Source organism: Ambystoma mexicanum, chromosome 12, assembly GCF_040938575.1.
Source record: "Ambystoma mexicanum isolate Mex_15411 chromosome 12, UKY_AmexF1_1, whole genome shotgun sequence".
Lineage (NCBI taxonomy): Eukaryota > Metazoa > Chordata > Amphibia > Caudata > Ambystomatidae > Ambystoma > Ambystoma mexicanum.
This window is the reverse complement of record NC_090936.1, coordinates 1,160,152,900-1,160,172,875: the sequence shown is the minus strand read 5'-3', so window position 1 is coordinate 1,160,172,875 and position 19,976 is coordinate 1,160,152,900. Positions and strand designations below refer to the sequence as shown.

The window sequence follows — 19,976 nt, the reverse complement described above, 5'->3', positions numbered from 1 at the left end:
TTTAATTGATGGTGGCTATCGAATCACAGAGGTTGCTTGAGAATTGTCTGTCAAATTCAGGGGGTCTATAGATGATTAGGAAGCTGTGGGAGAACTTTGGGGGGAGGGATAGTTTGACGAGAAGCGATTCGCAGGAACGGATGATTGTCTGGCAGTTGATGATTGAGGCGGAGAAGTGTGACTTGAAAACGATTGCTACTCCTCTTCTAGAGGGTCGGTTGGGTGGGATGAGGGAGTAGTCCGGGGGAGGGGAATGCTTCATGGGCGATGGGGGCAAAGTTGTCGGAAAACCAGGTTTCCGTGATAAAGACTAGGTCTGGTTTTTTTGAGGCGAGGAGGTCAAAGATGCTGTCTTTTTTTTGCTACAGATCGGGCATTAAAAAGGATGCATCTTACTTCGGCACAGGGGGATGTTGAGGAGTTTGTATGGGTGGTGGTGGTGGGGAGGAGTGGATGCGTGGCTGCGAGGGTTGGCGGGAAAGGGGGTGGTGGGAAGTCAGGAGTGAGCGGAATCTGGGAGGTGAGAGAGGCGGGTTGGTTGATGGTGTTTGGGAAGAGTAGGCGGACGGAGGAGGAGGTGAGTGTGGGGAGAATGGGGTTGGATGGGTGTGTGAGGGGAGGTTAGTTGGGAGGACGGATTTGGGGCTGGGGATTCGAGGGTGAAGCGTAAGGGGTTAAGGGTTCTAGGTATGGTTGTTGAAAATTCAAGGAAGAGGGGTTCAAAGCAGGGTGAGGAGGGGGAGGAGGGTGGTGATGGTAGAGATTGAGGTGGCGGGTTGAGACAGGAGGGGCGAGGAGTAATGGGAAATTGAAGGAGACCAGGTCCGTTTTCTTATTTATAGTGTTTTTAATGCAGTTGTTGTGTGTGAGATGGTAGGGGGGGTCGGAGGGAGATGGGGATACAGCCACTGTTCTTGCCAGGTTGAGACATGCAGTTTTTAGGTTTAGTTGTGCTTGATTGGACCGCTATCGGCTGTTTGAATGGTTTAGATATTTACCAGTTGGCAGGCCTCGATGTGCTTCCAGCTCAAATCTGATAAAAATGAGGACCTCTGCAGCGATTCTTCAGATCTACGCTGGTGCCAAACTGCACTGCCTGTTTTCTCCCTATCTAGGTTGTGGACATATTTTGTGCAGTTAACCCTTTGGACCTGGTGGGCAGAGGTTCAGATGGCCAGCCTAGTTTCTTGGAACAGGATAACCTCTGGACAAGCCAAGCCAATCAAGGTAGCTATGGCAGGCGGTCAAGACTAGGTCTCAGGAGGGTTGAGGGTGACTGAAAGACCTCAATTTCACACAAAGCAAGGACACTTACAAATTACTCCCAGACAGGTGTTATATCAAAAATATAGACACATTCTTACAAGGACTTTGTAACTCAGACCATAGCAAAAGAATCACAGCAATACTAAGTAAACCAACACAACACTATCTAGTCAATGTATATACAAGATCACTGGGGTCCAAAGGGTTAACTGCACAAAATATGTCCACAGCCTAGATGGGGAGAAAACAGGCAGTGCAGTTAGTCTTTAGGCCCCTTCGACATCGAAAACACACCTAAGAGGCAGTCCAAGCCCTACGAAGAGAGGAGGCTTGTGCTCAATAGTACATGCAATGCAAGTGCACGTGGTTGGGCAAATGGGCAAAATGGGGTCTCTTCAGGGGTCTCTAGCAGCTCAGGAAGGTGGATGAGGCGATGAAGAATACATTCCCACTATTCAAGGAGGACCTCCACTTGAAGGCAGAGGCAGTTCCAGAGTGCGTGATGGAGTCGCTAGTTTGCACTAGCAGTGGAAAGGAGAGGGACCCTCAGGGGCCACTCGAGTGTAAAAATGGGCCCTGGCGCTAGGGATCACCGGTTAGTGTTTGAAGTACTTACCGGTCCCAGGCGCACTCGGACCCAAACTTCGCCAGTTCAGTCCACTTCGCTTGCAGGTTCGAACACAACAAAAAGGACGTCTCTGTGGCTTTCAGTTCTGAAGATATAGTGATGATTCCCAAACGGGACAGTGGCGATTTCTCTGCTCCGGGTGGATGAATCGACCCAGTTTCACTGCAGCATGCTTCACGGGCAAGAGGGTCACAAATACGTTAACTGCGTATGCTCCGGTCCTGGCGCCCTCGTCTCACTTCATACCTGGGAACGCCAAGTGTACGAAATTCGGTGTGAGGGTGCCGTGGACACAGAGCTAGCAATATACCATGTTTCGAGGGCCTCCTCGAAACTGCAGCGGTGACAGAGCAAAGGACTGGGGCAAGCTGGTCAGTCCACTGGTTGGCCCAGGGACACTTCCGAGAAAGCTTACTTGCAGGTTTTGATGAAGGTGCCGAGAATATTTGGTCCCACTATTCTAATGGGTCGAAGCTTCTTTGCAGACCTTGTAGGACGACCAGATGCAGAGGGGTCCCACAGGACGACAGCGAGTTTAGGGTGCCAAACCTTCCAGCGAGTCACCAACGGTTCCTTAACTCAGCTTCGTAGTTTCAGGATACTTGGATCCTATCCTTTGTTCAGTGAGAACTCCAGAGATCGACATGGTATGGGTGTTTTTGGCCTCCTCTTATCCAAAGTTCCCTTTGCGCCAAAACGAAGAGGACCCAATGGGAGATCTGCTCACAAATACATACATGGACCAATCACAGACCACGGTGGTCCCAGTCATTCATGGCAATCCAGACTCCCTGGCACCCACTATGTGTATTGGACTCAGACGTTCCAGCCCACATCCTGGAGGCTCACACACAAGGCATGCAGAAGCCAGCGGAAGCATTGTGTTTCGCGGGAAAATGCATGACCAAATAAGGACTGACCTGGGGAAGGTGAAGGGGCAAGATGGCCAAAGGACAGGACAAAGAACCTCGTGGCATGGCCATTTTGGAGCCAGGCCACCTATTCGTGCCAAGCACGGTTAACACGGTTATCATGGCAGGAACGGGTTAAAAATAATGCGAAAAGATAACTGCCACCAGCCCTGTCCATGACACATCTGCACATCTCACAAAAAGTCCATTGGGAGTATCTAGGGCCTTTGGAAAATGACCACAGATGCAAATACACTGTACTGGAAGGTACATTGTGTACTTGTTACCTTTTGCAGAAAAGTTGCAACATTGGAAAAGAACTAAGGGAAACAGTCTGTCTGTACTGACTGTCTTAAGGGCATGTCAGCTTCCCCATTAAAAGTGAGCGAAAGCCCAGAGGAGTGCAGCTGAAGGCTGTGCTTCTCTGGCAAAGTCAGTCAGTCTATGGTGTCTAAACAACAGCAAAAAAGTTTGGTGGTGTACACATGGAGGAAAAATTACATACAATTATGAAATCTTTCCTAACACTCGCCCCTCCCAGACTAAGGACAGGGGGAACTAATCTACCCCTGGATGAGTTTCTTGTTCAGGTCGGTTAAACATTCTGGACAACCCATCAGCATTGCTATGTTGGACACCTGGCCTATGCTCAATAGTGAAGTCAAAGCCTTGCAGACTTATGGACCACCTAAGCAAATTCTTTCCCCTCATGTTCATTAGCCAGTTTAAGGGCTTATGGTCAGTTTGCACAGTGAAGTGGGTCCCATAGAGGTAGGGCCTCAGCTTCCTTAGGGCCCACACAACAGAGAAACACTATTTCTCTACTGTGGACCATCTGAGCTCTCTGTCCTTAAACTGGCGACTAATGAAGCCAATAGGGTGTTCCTTACCCTTCTCATCTACTTGTGATAGTACAGCTCCTATCCCAGTGTCAGAGGCATCTGTCTGCACAATAACATGTCTTTGGTAATCGGGGGGCCTTGAGAACAGGGGACTGGCACAAGGAGTATTTTAAGCCATGGAAGGCCTTCTCACACTCTTCAGACCAAGTTACCTTCTTGGGTTTGTTTGGAGTGGTGCTAGCAGTCTGAGGGGCAGCTATGGTGCCATAGTCTGCCATGAAATTTCTGCAACACCCAGTGAGTCCTAAAAAGGCTCTCACTTGGGTCTGAGTGGTGGGGGTAGCGCAGTCTTGTACTGCTTGTACTTTACTGGGTAGAGGGTGTATCCTCCCTCCACCTACTTTATGTCCAATGTAGACCACGGATATAGTAAACCGACAAGTATGAAAATAAAGTAACAAAACATGGACCACAAATACCCTATTTGGCAGAGGCTGCCCCTCTTCAAGACCAGAAATAGTGTTGAGGGAAAAACACCCAGTGATCTAGAGCATGGAGAAATCGAACAGAAGAGCATTGGACTCAATCGGGCAGAGCGACCACTAAATCAGAAAATATCAAGTGTTCAAAGTAGTACATGAAGACATTGGCATAACAAGGGCCATGCTTGCTCCCATAGGCATCCCAGTTGTTTGAAGAAAGAAGTCACTCTTGAAGTGAAAAAAACGATTGTTCAATACAAGTTTCAGTAGTGCAAGTACAAAGGTCTTATCTAATCATATGTTGTCATGTTGGAGGAGGAACCACTGCATGGAACTCAAGAAGCCGCCTTTGCGCTGTATTGACGTACATTTTTCACGTCACATGTAAATAACAAGATGTTGCTGTCTGTCATTGCCAGTGAGTTCAGTTGTATCAGAAAATGTAATGTAGTCAGTGGCTGTATAATCTGGTCTATATATTTAGAGAGTGGCTCAAGAATACTGTTTGTTGCTGCTGCGATTGGACGACCAGGAGGATTAGTTGAAGACTTGTGGATCTTTGGTAGTGTATACAAAAAAGGAACCAGAGGATGCCTAGATGTCAAAAAGCTTCACGTGTTTACCGAAATAAGTTAGTCATGTTCAGCTTGATCTAATACTTCTTTGATAAGTGATTGTATAGCTGGTGTAGGATCAGAGTGTAATGGTATGTAAGTATTAGTGTCACTAAATTGCCTTTCAGATTCGCTGACATAATCCACTGTGTTCAGAATAACCAGGGCACCCCCTTTATTAACCAGTTTAAATGTAATTGCTGAATTTTCAGCCACATTCTTGAAGACGTTTTTCTGGTTAATACTTAAATTATCTCTGCCTCTGGAGCCAAAGCAAATTGATTGAAAGTCATTTAGGACCATTTGCTCAAATATTTCTACCGATCCGTTGGACACAGGTGGGTAAAACGTGGTTTGAATTCCAAATATTCAGATGTCTCTTCTACAGGCGAAGTAAATTCTGTTGTGGCAAAGAAAATGTTAAGCCTCATTTTGCAAAGAAACCTATGTAGGACAATACGTTCTCGTCTTGTAGCAAAGTAGAATCACAAGTCATGACATATGATAATCTCAAGGATAAAGTATGTCGCCGGCATTTAGTCAAAGCTATATCTGAAAGATTGTCAATTAAGTCTTGCGGGAGGGTTGCTTGCATGGCAGAAGTTTTCTTGTGTCCTCGTTGACTACGGGGCGCCCTTCTGAGTTGTAGTTGTCTGTCATAGGAGTAATTACATCTGAGGTAGGAGTTAACCTTTGTGATGGTGAGTGGGGAAGGTAGTATAGATCTTGTTGCAATCACTGCTGAGTCACTATCACTGCTCAGTATGTCAGAGGAAGCACTCTTTGGTTGATTAGATGAGGGTTTTTTGGAGAAAAACTCCTGCCAGGTATAGACAATATCGTATTTGTAATCAAGAGTATTTCGTGCACATTTCCTCCATTTTCTTGCTTCTACATCCCTCCGGTAACTTTCCAAGTTAGTATTTACATTCTCTAGAATAGAGTGGGTTTCTTCACCACTCATAACTTGTGGCAAGCTTATTTTAATAAAGTTATTTCAGTATCTAATGAAGACAGATTTTCAGCTAATTCTTCAATTGTTAAGAGTATAAATTCTAACAAACATTTATTCAAGATGGCATACCACCTCTTGACAAATTGTGGACCATCTTTTCAAAGTGATGGGTGTAGTGATACTCTGACTCTATGGTATGCATTGTGCCATTCAGTATGGATAATGTTGTAGCATAAAACCAAAGTGATCTGGAACTTGAGCGCAAGAAGCCAAATCAGTCTGTAACCCGAAAGCAAGAAACTAAAGGGGGCTGAGACCCAAGAGAGAAGAGCCAATACCACAGGGGTCTGGGACTCGACAACGAGAATACTTGGCAGGATTGTGATCTGGGTGCAAACCGTTAAGAATCTGGAAAAGCCAAGAAGGTATTGGAATCCACACCCTATAACAAGCTAGACACAACACCTTTGTTATAGTTACAGTGCCTGTCAGGATAGTGAACCAGGTAGGCTGTGAATACAGTGAGCATTATGTAAAAGACCAGGGGAAGGGAAAACCTATCCCCTGGTTTTTGGGGACATCATAAAAGGAATCAAGAGGATGGGGCACTCCTTTTGATATTGTGAAGATACAAGACTCTTTGTTCTATGTGCCTTATTGGAACCTCAATACAAGTAACCTTTTTTGAAACTTTTGAATTGTATTCCTTAAGAAGAACATTTAATTTTGAATCACCCAGAAGTGAACTGTCAGCTATCCTGAAGAAATACATCTTTCTTCTGAATCAAGAAGACCTACCCTTTTATTTAGTTGTGTGTATACATAGTTAAGGGTCAGAAATAGGTTTTGGACACAGAAACGTGGACTTTTTTGCTTTAGACCGACATCCTGACACACTCCTAAGTATTATTTGAGGCAGGGAACCCCTCTTAGAACTAGGGTCAGACACGTTTTTATTTTTTATTTTACTACCATCATAACTATATGGGCAAAAACATGTATCCTGTGTGCCAGTCTTCTACTTCCAGTGAGTAAATCAAAGTTTGATCGTAGATGAAAACACATTTTGCTGGTGATTTCATCTTCGAGCCTTAGAACAGACCCCACAACCAGAGAGCGATAATAAGGGCTGGAAGGTACCAGTTCCGGCATAGACCCAGAGGCTCTGAATGGTACCTTGATAGAAGGAAGTCCCTGCAAGGAGAAAATTGGAGAGAAGCAAGTTCCACAATCTTTCCTTGAAACTACAGAAGACCACGTGAGGAGAGAGGCAGGAGAGAACCCCTGCCTGGTAGAAGGCACTTCCAGAGAGGTCTGAGAAAACCACTCCATGGCCAGAGGCCGTGCTAGGGAAGCAAGCAAAGAAGGCCACCACCTGGGTAATTCTAAGAAAGGTAAAGGGCCAACAAAGGCCAAAGAACCGCTTCAGGTTTTGAAATGATTTTAACAGTTCACATATAAGTTGTAATACAACTTTTGATGTGAATGTTCTAGTTTAACAAAATGAAGAGTAATGCAATCTATACATTAGGACAGACGCTTCGAGACATCACTTGGACGTAGATTCACAGAGATAATCCTGTTTCATAATTTTTATAATTACAAACCAAACGCATTTTGTATCTGCTAAATATTTTGTATCTACAAATCACAATTTTTCTCAAGATCCTATTATCTTCTACTGTAAAGTTATAAATGTTTCATTTTATTTCGTGTCTGATTGCTACATATGGAACTTAGTATTCAGTTTGACAAGAAGTGCAAGTTAAATGCCAATTTTGGCCACACGATGCCACTGGTGGTACGCAAATAAGCTATTTTCTATACAATACTACTACAGGAAAGTTCAAATATGATTTTTCTCTTGGGCTGAACAATGTCTTGCGTCTGAAAAACTGGTTCTAATGGACTTCAAGCAGGAGATTCTTTGTGGTGACAACAGCAGCCTCTTGATCTGAGTCTTTAGACCCAAATTATCAAGGTGGGAAATTCAAGGGTGCACCATTTCCAAACCAACAAAATACAAATACAGTGCTATGGAAAGTAATAGAACTTAAAATGGGATTTATTTTCTTAATTTAAACTTCATCATTTTAGTTAAATGAAATACATTGCAAATAAAAGGTTATTTTATCATTCACAAGTGCGTTTTCCTTCTCTGTGTTTGGGGCCAAGGAACATGGCACTGTGGTGAAACCCTGCAACTATTCATTTATCTAAACCTCCAAAAGAAATGTTCTGGTTCCTGTGGAGTTCTTTTTCTGGTAAACACACTTCAAATGTCTGGGCCTTATTCTAAATGTAACAATGTTCCTATTTCTATATCATTAGTTCTCTTCATTTCCTTGGCATCGACAATCCAGTCACTGGATTCTGTATTTAAAGGTCTGAGAAGTGATGATACTACTTTTTGGGTGTGCAAATAATTACCTCACAGGAGCACCCTTTTTATCATTGGTGTTCAGAACAAGACGGAAATGTTTATGCCTCGCTCGCTCTATTGAAACGGTTTCTGGTTTGAAATTACTTCAGGAAAATGATCTTTGGCTCCATGTTTTCTGACAGTAAGCATAATTAGTTCCTGCTTGCTCAGTCTGTTTTAGGCCAGACATTTTGCACACCTGCCGTTGACTATGTACATCAGTCCAATATAGTATTTAAATATGGGATTGTGGCAAAAAGCTATGGACTTTCCTCATTTCCTTCTCTGTTGGCATCCATAATTGGGAACTTACTGTATGCTCATGAAGGGGGAAAAGGTTGTAACAGTCATATTTTTGAGGATAATAAAATTGAATTGTTTAAAGCATGTAGGAATACATTTGTATTAGGAGTCTGACAAAATGCAACACCTACACTTGCAACACTGGGTGACACATGCAAAGCTGCAAGCAGAGGTGACCTCAATGCGTACACTCTTTGAACATGCAATTGGTTTTTATATTGCTTCCAAAGGACACACCTCTGCCATTAATAGAATATTAATTTAATCTCCATTTACGGGGCAATGGAAATATGTGGCACAACATGTCAGGGTACTAGAATGGGAAATGGAGGACTGGCGAGTGGGAGTTAATGTGAAAAGAGCGCACAGTGCCTCTACTTGCATTCAACAGAAATGGAGTTCAAACTAATATATGGTTGGTACCTTAACCCAAGGCGCTATCTCAAAATGAATCCTAAATGATCAAATAGGTTGGATAGGGTGCAGCGAGGAAAGCTTTAAGTGGAATATATGGTGGGGCCTGTATGGGTGTCACTGGTTTCTGGAGAGACCTGAGGAGGAAGAGAAGAGACCTCCACAGGAGTACTGTTTCCTTGGGACCCTGGAGGTGGTGCTGGAGCTAAATGAGGAATAAACCCTCTTAAAACTGACTGGGACAGATATTCTCTAGAAACTGATCTTTGTTGCCACTTTTGCAGCTCTACGTGGGGGCAGCCAACTGAACCCACCACAACTTTCTGACATCACAATCTATGGGCAATAATGGCCATGTAACTGCTGAGTGCAAACATCATTTGCTAAGCTGCCAAAATTCAGGGAATCTCTGGAAATGAAATGGGGAGCTCACCTGTGTGAACCAGCTAAGTGCACTGAAACATTTTCACCTATATGTGAATATTAACAAATTGAGTTGTCATGGGACTGAGTTTTGTAAATGTTCCTAGCATGTTATCGTTATTATTACTGGGGGAAGAAAGTGGGAGGAAATGGGATGCGCCTTGAAACACTTGTGTATAGGCGCGTTATAAATGCCATATCATATATCATATCATGTACTACTATGTTAGAAGTACATGCATATTTCTGGGATACCCCCAAAGTGAATAATGAGGTAGCTGATGGTACACATGTATATATGATACTTGTTCAAATGATTGGGAAAGCGCAGTTTTTTTCATTTTGTACTTCTAAAAATGTATTGTATAGAAAGAATGTTGACCCAGTTGTCACTGAAGGTGAGGGTGCAGGCTAATTGTTAATCAAGTACTCTACTAGATATATGCTGTTGAATAGGCAGATGGTAATGCCACCTTAAATGGCACCTTAAAGTTTATCTTTCCATGAACAAATCACCAGTTTCTTTTTTTACACTAATGAGTAAATGATTTATTGGAAATGTAGGCTGAGTTGAGTGCCCACACAGAAGCCACATACAACATCTAAATGGGACCACTGAGTTGTGTCACCCCCTTCTTTCAGACATAGTGTGTGCCATTAGTTTAAAGCATCTCTGGTCACAATGCTCCAGTTGCCAATAAATACTAATGGAATTTGATTTTCAATGTTTTTTGTTTTTAGTGGTATGATGCTCTCAAAGCAGTTGCTAGACTGCCAACAGGAATTCCAAAGGAATGGAGGAGGAAAGTAAGTATACATGTCTGTTCATGTTGCAGTTTGATTTACAGTCGATTTCCTTGATGCTGTTTTTAATTCAATGGACAAATAATGGCTAGATTTGTTTTTTAGAGCCCTGACACTGCAGACTATCTAGGCACACAGCAAAAACCTTAACTGAAGACCATGCCGTAAACAAACTACAAATACTAATGCCTGATGGTATATCCCCCCTAATATTACATCCCCCCCCTAATAATGCATGCCCTTTCTGAAAAGACAGTATTCTGACAGTGGATGCCCCGTATTACTTTGAAGCCTTTGTTAACTCTGGTCGCTTCGAAATTCAAGACCTAATCACTGAAGATGTGTTGCCTTATTTGTGCTAAAGATAGCTAGTTATCTGCCATGTCAACTCACTAGTCAAAGTGATAGCTGCAAATGAGTGCATTTGCCGTGACTCAGGAGGGCAGAAGAGCTATTGAAGTCCCTTGAAGAGAAAGTAGGGAGGCTGGTCTTATTAAGATCTGGGACACGAGGCCAATGTTGTAGACCCTAAATCTATACAAAGGAAATGATAAATGATGTGAAGGCGTTTTTAAGACAATCCTAACTTACTCAATAATTTTGTCAAGTCATCCACCATGGTGGAGGTGTGGGCGGTAGTTGGAGGTGGAGGGAAGAAGGTGAAGGGCAAAGGTTGTACTTGAAAAAGTGGGTCCCACGGAAACCAAATCTAAATTTGTTTTATGTTTCTGTCCATGCTTTTTCGATCTGACTCATTTTGCGTAAAGGTTTGTTGCTTCAAAATATGCAATGTGTACACATTGTGGAGGTAAGGTCACCTACCACTCTGTTACTTTGTTTTAAACAAAATAACGGCCTCTATATATACGCTCCTCGGCGATCCCCACCCCTTTGTCCGAAGCACATTTTGTAAAAATATGTATTCTGTGAGAGGTCTGTGTGATTGTGTTAAGTAGTGAATGCACGGGCACAGCATGATGTTACTTCAAGTGCACTTGTTTTCATCATTACTGCTGTTCAATACCAATTCTTTTATAGTTCTAAAACCAATTGCTGGGTGTGCATGAGCTGTCGGACAATTATCTCCTCTTTCCCCTCACTCCGTAGATCGTGTCAGCAAGTTGAATTGTTTAATTTCTTTGAATGCAAGATCAGTTGCTTTTCGAAAAACCTGCAGTAGAAGAGTATTCATGCATTTGAGAATTGTTCTAGGCAAATCACTTACAGATACGCATTCAATTAATCCCAGGAGTGGAGAATTCTAAAGTGTGATTGGATGGGAGTCCATGCTAGTTGGTGAATAATATGGTGGAACTTCATAAACTAAAGGTGATATGTAGCATCTTACACTGGAGCAACCTACACAGGTAACCAGTGTAGCCTGAGAAGGGTGCAGGATAGATGAGCCCTCTCAGCAGTTTTTAAAACTTTTCTTGTAGCTCTGTAGTGCCTAAAAACAACTTCATTATTCAGTGTTTGAAGTAACTTGGGTATTGAAGTACTTCACATTGACCAAAAAATCACCTGGGCAACTGATGGCATTTATCATAAGACTAGTATCGATGTGGTTTACAAATGAGTGAGAAACTTGACCAATCATATGTCTAGAAGTGGAAAGTTGTTTGATTGCCACAACATTATATCTGAACTTGGCATCACCCCTGTAGGAAAGCCCATGATTCACTATACCTGTTGCGCAGTACTTAAAGGAAGATCTTGCGTCACACACGTTTCGAATGGATTATGTACTCTCACGTATTCCTCATCTTATGATATCTTCGTTTCCAGCTTCAGCTGGTTCGGAAAACATTTTCTCTTGGCAGAGGGCACTGTGCTTCGAGACTTTTGACTTGGATGTCCCTCGAGGGCTTCCATCTCTGCTGACATCATCGTTGAGTACATATACCACACACAGCGCCCGTTGGCTTCAGTTCTGTTTTTCTCACGAATGTGATTTCTTCGAGAATTACGGCGCGCTTCAGCTTTCTTTGAAAACGTTTAGAAAATGGCCCGTCTTCAGCTCCAAATACTCCTAAAACGGGCTTCAAAAAGTGGCTAAAATGCGGCACCAAGATGTCCATCACAGACTCGCATAAGATATGCATCTGGTGCCTGGGCATCGAGCATCTAACCGCCGACTGTCGATCCTGTCAGTCGATGACCGGTAAGGCCTTAAGAGTGCAAAGCTAAACTATCAGTGGGTAGGCTTGTCCCCAAATCCCTGTCCACTCCTTCGGAATTTTGGTCATCCTACGAGTCGAGAGATTCCTCTCCTCACAAATAAAAATCAAAAAAACGTTACCACTCGAGGAGCAGACACTCTTTGTCATCAAAAAAATCTAAGAGAAGCCATAGATCACCATCTTCTTCCTCATCTTCTTCCTCATATGAAAGGAGCGTAGTCTGCCCGAATAAATCCTCCTCCAAAGAGGAGTGGGAACTTTTTAGAAAGAAAATGTGTAAAATCTTCGATGATCAGGCCCCGTCCTCCTCAAAACATAAGAATGGTAGCCATGCTATGGTTGATGGGAAGCATGAGGCCATGGCAAAACCCTGGTTGCCCTCGAGCCCCGGGTCATAAGCCTAAGACTTGTTGAGCCGAGGGTCGTGTTCCTCGAAGCACAAGTGCAAAGTCAAGTTCTCGACACAGTCAACGATGTTGAAACCATCGAGGCAAATAAAAAAAAAAAACGATGCCGACTATATCTTCTTAGACACCTTTACCACAAAAAGCCAAGAAAAGGTTTTAAACCTTAACCTAAACGGATTTATTCGATCTCTAGCATCTATATATGAGGGCTATGAAACCTCAGATGAAACCCCTCCGTGTGGTCTCCAATTGGATACCCCTGGTATTCAAAAAAATGCTAATGTACCTGAATGTTTAATTTCAGAAGAGACCCCGGCTAGGGAACTACATGACACCCTACAGACAGCTAGTGGGGTAGACACCTCCCCAAAGCTAGATTTTGGGAAACAGGACCCAGCTGATCATGCAGATGCATCATACAGAAGACTAATGTCCACAGTGGTAGAATTCCTGGGATGGAGTAAATCAACTCCTGCATTTGAACAAGACGACCTAACTGACATATTGGACAAAGGTTTTCAATATGACCCGATACTACCATTTCATGAGGCACTTCAAAAAAGGGTTGCAGCAAACTGGGAGGCTCCAGAGTCCAGCCCAGGAGTAAACAATCTCACAAAGAAATACAGGCCATCCAGTAGCGACCCTGGCTTCCTGTCAATAAATCCAACTCTGGAAAGCATAGCAGTACAAACAGTTACATCTGCCCTCAAGCAAGCTACGTACCCAACCATACCCCTGATAGCGATGACAAAAGCATTGACTCTTGGGCAAAGAAAGTCTTTTCTGCTAGCAGAATGCCTTAAAAGTCTGCAAATTCTACATGTACACTTTCAAAGGTCACATTCACCATGTTGGACTGATCACATCCCTGAGGGTGAGGAAAGAGGCGGCTTCATGAACCTGATAAGGAGCGGCAACAAGGCCATGTGTAAGTCTCTGCAATCCGGTCTGGACACTGCAGAGAGGGTGTCGGCAGGGCCATGGTGGCAAACACTGTTATATGCAGATTTTTGTGGTTGAGGAGATCTGAATTTGCACCTGATGTACAATCCAGACTCCTTAACATGCCCTTTGACGGCTCCAATTTATTTGGAAATGAGGCTGATGAAAGCCTTGAAAAGCTGCAAACCTCAAAGCCGTCAGCCAAGTCCTTAAATGCTGCAGTCAGGCAGCCACATCCTTTTCATCCCAGCAGATCATCTTGGAGGGCTAGGTCTTTTCGCTACTACTCCTCAGTTGGAAGAGCGAGAGGACAGGCTGGTCAAAGAGGACCGAGAATTCCCTCGTGGTGGGAAGAGGGAGTGGTACAAAGCCCAACCAAGCAGCGGCATCTTTACCATCAGCTGCTGCTTCAGCCGCCTCAAAAGCACTCTGAGGTCTTGACTCATGACACCGGTGGGAGACAGACCGTCAAAGCATCTGAAAGAATGGCGAGGTGTTAGTTCGGATGCATGGGCACAGGAAACCATAGCACAGGGTTACTGCTTCCCCTTTATACAGAGACCTCGGGCTCATCCACCGGGGATGCCATTCGTTAAATGTTGCAGATGCATTCCTGTTGCAGACAATGTTGACCCTGCTAGAGAAAGGTGTTATAGAACCAGTGCCTGTGATGGAGAGGAACGGAGGATGGTATTCTCCCTATTTCCTAATCCCCAAGAAGGACAGAGGACTGAGACCGATCTTGGACTTGAGATACTTCAACAAGTTCCTCAGGAAGGACAAGTTCAAGATGGTTACCTTTGTCAGATCCTTCAGGCCCTCCAGCTCCAGGATTTGATGGTATCCTTGGACCTTCAGGATGCTTACTTTCATCTGCCACTCCATCACAAGTACACAAAGTACCTGAGGTTCGCCACTGGTGGTTCTCATTATCAGTTTCGGGTTCTACCATTCGGAAGACCTCCTCCCGAGGGTTTTCAGTATGTTAATGGCAGTGGTGGCAGCAAGTCTCAGTAGAGGGAAGATTCACGTCTACCCCTACCTGGACGATTGACTGATCAGGGCCTGTTCACCCAGACAGGCCCAGGAACATTTCAGTAGCACCTGCCACTCCCTCCACAGACTGGGCTCTCCCTCAATTACAAGAAGTCTCAAATGATACCATCTGAGAGACGACAGTTCATTGGAGCAGTCCTGGGTGCATCCTTGGGAAAAGACTTGCCACCCGAGGTGAGGGCTCAAGAAATTCTGCAGATGGTCAACAAGTTTGAGTGTCCAGCGTCTTCCGGCCTTTGACTTTTTAAGGTTGCTCGACCTCATGGCATCCTGCATTTTTCTGGTGCTAGAGGCTTGTCTGAGAATGAGATCCCTTCAGTGGGCTCTCAGGACACAGTGCTCCCAATTCTCAGGCACACTGTCAGACCTCCTTCAGATTCTGAACAGAGTCACACAGGACCTTCTGTGGTTGGACCTGCGAGGACAACATTCTGAAGGAAAAACCTTTTTGGCAACCATAGCTGGAGATAACAGTAGTGAAATACGCCTATCTCATGGGGGAGCTCACGCCAAAGACATGATAATCAACAGTTGTTGGTCTGCATCGGAGTCCAAACTACACATCAACCTTTTGGAGCTAAAGGCAATCAGACTAGCGCTGAAGGCCTTTCTGCCTTCTCTATGGGGAAAGAATGTCCTGATCTACTACCTCAAAAAGAGAGGAGGCATGGGGTCACTACCACTGTGCGGGTAGGCAATCCAGCTCTGATTCAAGGCAATTCAAGAGGGAATCTCTCGATCAGCAGTTAAACTAGTCAGAAAGGTGTAACGCTCACCTGGTATCCATGGGGACGTCACTCAGCCTGTTCTGACCTCTTATGACCTTGAACCCTTCCCTGGAGGCTATTCGACTGGGGACTGGGCCTGAAACACAGGATTGGTAGAGTTTAACTCCCTATTGTCTCTGTGAGCTTGAACCCCTTCTTCCCCGGGGTCCAACCCTTCCCTTTGATCCACAGCTCACCTTCTTTTCTTGGATAGTGTGCTCTCCGTCCTGCTTTCAGCGCAGGGGCGCGTTGATTGATGCAGGCTAGTTGCTGCCTAGTTAGTTCACTGGCAAGAGTCCGACAGGTAAGTATAATGAGTCTTTTGAACAGTTCTCTAACTTCGTTCCTTTCCTTCCTTAGATGATGGCCGGCGTCTGGGGATGGCGGCGTGCTGCTGAGATGAGTAGCGCTGAAGGTGAGTGAGAGCGCGATGCGCGATGCACCCCTTTCGTATTTGTATTGAACTGAGTTATTTTTCTGTGTCTTTTAGGTGCCGCAACGTTTTCAGCGTGGATGCCGGTTATGAATAACAAATGCGGTGGCTAAGCGCGGTATGGGGTGCCTCTAGATGTTTCCATGCTAACCTGGAGTGTCTTTTCCCTCTTGCAGATGGATGAGAAGTTCCGGAGACAGAGTTCCCCCAGAGCGGCTGGGATTCAGGTAAGCGTTTGAAGCTTGTACAGTATTTAAAAATAAGCGAAGATTTGCAGAATGCTTACTAATGCCTTGTTTCTGTTCTTTTCCTTTTCCTTAGGAAGCGGCGTGCCGGGATGGGAATGACACCCCCGAAGATGCCCGCAGAACAGAGGGAGCGATGAATGATGGGCAGAAGCGCCGCAAGGTAAGGCTGTTCCTAACGGTGTTCTTGTTCTTGCAGGAGCTGAGCACAGAAGAAAGATGCAGGCCTACTGGAGACCGATCCGAACACGGTGAGTGTCACGCTGCAGGTGCATAAAACGCAAAGCCTGTTTCTCAGCCTGGGTGTGGCTTAAATATTCTCTGGGTATCCCTGGTGTCTCTGGGCTGAACCACACCCAAAAGACTAGATCGCACATGCAGTTCTGGGAACCAAAATATGTGGGGGCATCCATCTTGTCCCCATCAATGCACTACAAGTCCAATCCCCAATGTTATCCTATGGGAGTAAGTGAGTCTGGTGCCACAAGCACCAAGTCTGACTCCAAGTGGGTCTTTGGAGGGATGGGGAGGCCCTTGAGGGCCATGTAGGTGATTGTGGCCTGGCTCCAGCCTGACATCTTGGAGGGCTGGGGACATGAGGGGCAGGAATCATGACAAAAGGAGAACACTGCGGCTGACGTTCTGAGCAGGCAGAACAGAGTTTCACACGAGTGGGAACTAGCTCAGGAAGTCCTTCAAGAGATCTTCACCCTTCGGGGAACCCCACAAGTGGATCTGTTTGCGACCACTATCAAACTGTTTTTCTCCAGGAACTTTCCTCCAAGAGGAGTGCTAGGGGACACGTTCGTAGTGGACTGGGAGTTTTCACTCCTGTATGCGTTTCCTCCAGTCCCTGTCATTCTCCAGCATGGGGTCTGGCATGGATTCACATGCTCATGAATATTCCCCGTCGTCAGGCTGGGAATCCTCGGTAAAGAAAAAACCAGTATCAGTTTCGTTTCTGATCTGTCTTTCGTAGTAATAACCAATCACTGGTCTCTGCGTCATACTGACCACAGCCAATGACTGCCCTCTACCTAGGCACCGCCTCTGGCAGCCATCTTCAGATTTTTACCGCACGTTCATGTGTTGGGATCCTCGTGCTATTGCTCTCGAGCGGTAGTGCTATTTTTTCACATTTTTTCTCCAAAAAAAAAGCTCCACCGACTCTCCATCCGATCAACGGGGACCCGTGTCGGATTCGTCTGCGCCCCTCAAGGGTGAAGATCTCGTCGAGCTACGCTTTTGGAGGACTCCAGAAGCTTTTCAGGCCCGGACATGGCCCAGGAGAAGGGAAGCTCGACGCCCGGAAAGCTGTTCAGGATCTGCCCTGGATGCCAGCTGCAGAACGTCTTTAAGGAGGACGAACACTCCTTTTGTCTCTACTGCTTACATGAGGACAAGACGCACGTGGAGAAGGACTGTGCGTTTTGCGGCAATATGTCGGAGCGGACCATGAAGGACCGCCATCAAAGTCTCGCCAACTGGCTGGAAGGGAAGAGCCCGTCAGGCGAGAAGAAGAGGAAGAAATCCGAGCGGTCTTCTAAGACCTTTGAGGACGCCCCGGCGACGGGGGTCCAACACAAGGCCAAGCACCGCGAGTCCGCTGGCACCGGGAGCGCCGAACGGTCGGGCTCTACGGGCGCCAGGCCGGGCGCACCCTCCCCGGCACCTTCAGCCACGAGCCAACGCTCTGGGTCGGGTAAGAGGAAGGGCGAGCACCCGGCGAAGCTCCTGGAGAGGCCCCGGTCGAGCTCGAAGGCCCCATCGGAGGGGGAGCGAGGCAGTGTCCCCCCCTCAAGGATAAGGCGGTGAGCGCACCTAAGGTGGTGAAGGCCTTAATCCATCCGGCCAAGCCCTCTATCGATACTGTCGCGGCGGCCCTGGCTCAGCCTGTGGAGGCTACACCAGTGGTGGCGACCTCGGGGCTCAGAGTCTCCCTGCCACCTCGGAGGGAGTCCTCTTTTGTGCCCATCGATAGGACCCCCGTGAAACCCCCGGCGGGGAAGAGAAAGGGGGGGGCAGGGCGTCGTCGTAGATTCGGCCTCAACCTCAGAGGAAGAGCTGATTGAGGTCTTAAGCCACGGCCTTGGCGTGGAAGAAGACCGGCCCGTCGGGATGGATCCCGACGCAGGTGACGACGACATCGTCGAGGGTGCCGACGGGGCTCCTGATCGCCCGTCGGATTCCCCTCTGCCAGTGCCGCAAGACAACTCGGCGGCCATTTTGTTGGCTATACAGTCCTTATGTTCAGAGATAAGGACGAGACTACCGTTGCCGACGGAGGAACGTCTCCCGTCGGGGGATCCTGAACCGGGACCTTCTGGTGCTCCCCCGCCCAAGAAAAGAAGGATTCACCCTCCACCTCCTTTTCAGCCGTCGCGCCCCGTCCAGCCCTCCTCCCCGTCCACCCGAGGGGATGATACGGGGACTGACACGGCAGCGACGGGTACGGACGACGAGGTATACGACGAGGATCTACCGTTGTCACCTCCCACCAGGGTTTCTCCGCCCGACGAGATTGGATCGTTCCACTCCATGATCGCCAGGGCATCCGAGCTTTTCCAACTCTGCCCTGAGGAGAAGAAAAAGGAAGGATTCCTTTATCAACAGCGCGAGGCCAAGAGGAAGACAGTCCTCGCGGTGCCTCTACTGGACGACATTTGGGATGAGGGCCTCGCCCTCCTCAAGAACCCTTCCACGACGCCAGCTAGAAGAGACCGGTACGAGAAGAAGTACCGGGTCCCGGACGCGGCCCCCCTGTGCCTCCGGGCGCAGCCTACCCCGGACTCCGTTGTCTCCGCGGCGGCCAGGAAGAAAGCGGGGGGGTGCGGCCTCCACGTCGACTTCCCCACCGGACGGCGAGGGAAAGAAATTGGACGCTATAGGACGCAGGGTCATCTCGTCTGCAGCGACGACGATTAAAGCGGCCAACGCCTTGGCTATCGTGGCCCGCTACGACAGGGAGCTATGGTACAAACTGGCTCCCCTGCTGGACTTCCTACCGGACGACAAAAGGGCGGATGCCCTGGAGATCCTACAGGAAGGCGAGGTGGCGTCGGACCACGCCATCACTATTGCGACGGACATCGCCGACACTGGGTTTCGCCAGTTGGGCAACGGCGTGTACCTTAGGCGGCGTGAATGGCTCAAGGCTACGGACTTCCGTCAAGACGTACAGACCAGAGTCCTGGACATGCCGTTCGATGGGAACAACCTGTTTGGGAAAACAGTGGACGAATCCCTTCAGGCCATTAAAACGGACACTGAGACGGCCCGGGCCCTTGGGGTTCTGCAGCAACGGCGGACGCCCTTTCGGTGCAGCGGAGGCAAGGGCGCCTCCAAAGGTTCCGGCGGCGGTTTCTCCACCTACCGTCAAGCGGCCCGCTCGTCGTCTCAGGAGGCCTAGAGAGGACGAGGCAAGTCTGGCGGACCCCGCCGTCGTCGCCAAGGAGGTCAAGGCGGCAAAGCCTCGTCGAAACAGGATTGAACCGGCCATGGGGTCGGGCCCCCACCGAAGCACCCCGGTGGGAGGCCGGCTGGCGAGCTTCGTCAGCGTGTGGGAGTCCATCTCCACCGACCGTTGGGTGCTGGACGCCTTAGCCCGGGGCCACGCGCTCGAGTTTCAAAGAAGGTGCCCGCGCGTTACCCCCGTGGCCAGGAAAGAGCTTCACGTCCCTCAGCTTCTCCTGGAGGTAAAGGCGATGCTCAGGAAGGGCGTCATCGAACTCGTCCCAAAGAGGCTCCGGAGTTTACTCGAGATACTTCCTCGTGAAGAAGAGGACGGGAGGATGGCGCCCCATCCTAGACCTGCGGCGCAGAAGTTCCGGATGGTCACCCTCCAGCATGTCCTGGGGCAGCTGGAGGAAGGAGACT

General features: G+C 47.2%; 1 protein-coding gene across 5 annotated transcripts in view; it reads left to right on the top strand.

The window, feature by feature from the left end:
* Window positions 1–19,976, top strand: part of TBC1D30 (TBC1 domain family member 30) — a 956,754-nt gene that overhangs the window by 437,334 nt on the left and 499,444 nt on the right. For all 5 annotated transcript variants that reach the window (XM_069629763.1, XM_069629762.1, XM_069629764.1 and 2 more), the window contains one exon: window positions 10,002–10,067. In XM_069629763.1, coding sequence (XP_069485864.1) covers window positions 10,002–10,067 — 66 coding nt within the window. The remainder of the gene's footprint in view (window positions 1–10,001; window positions 10,068–19,976) is intronic.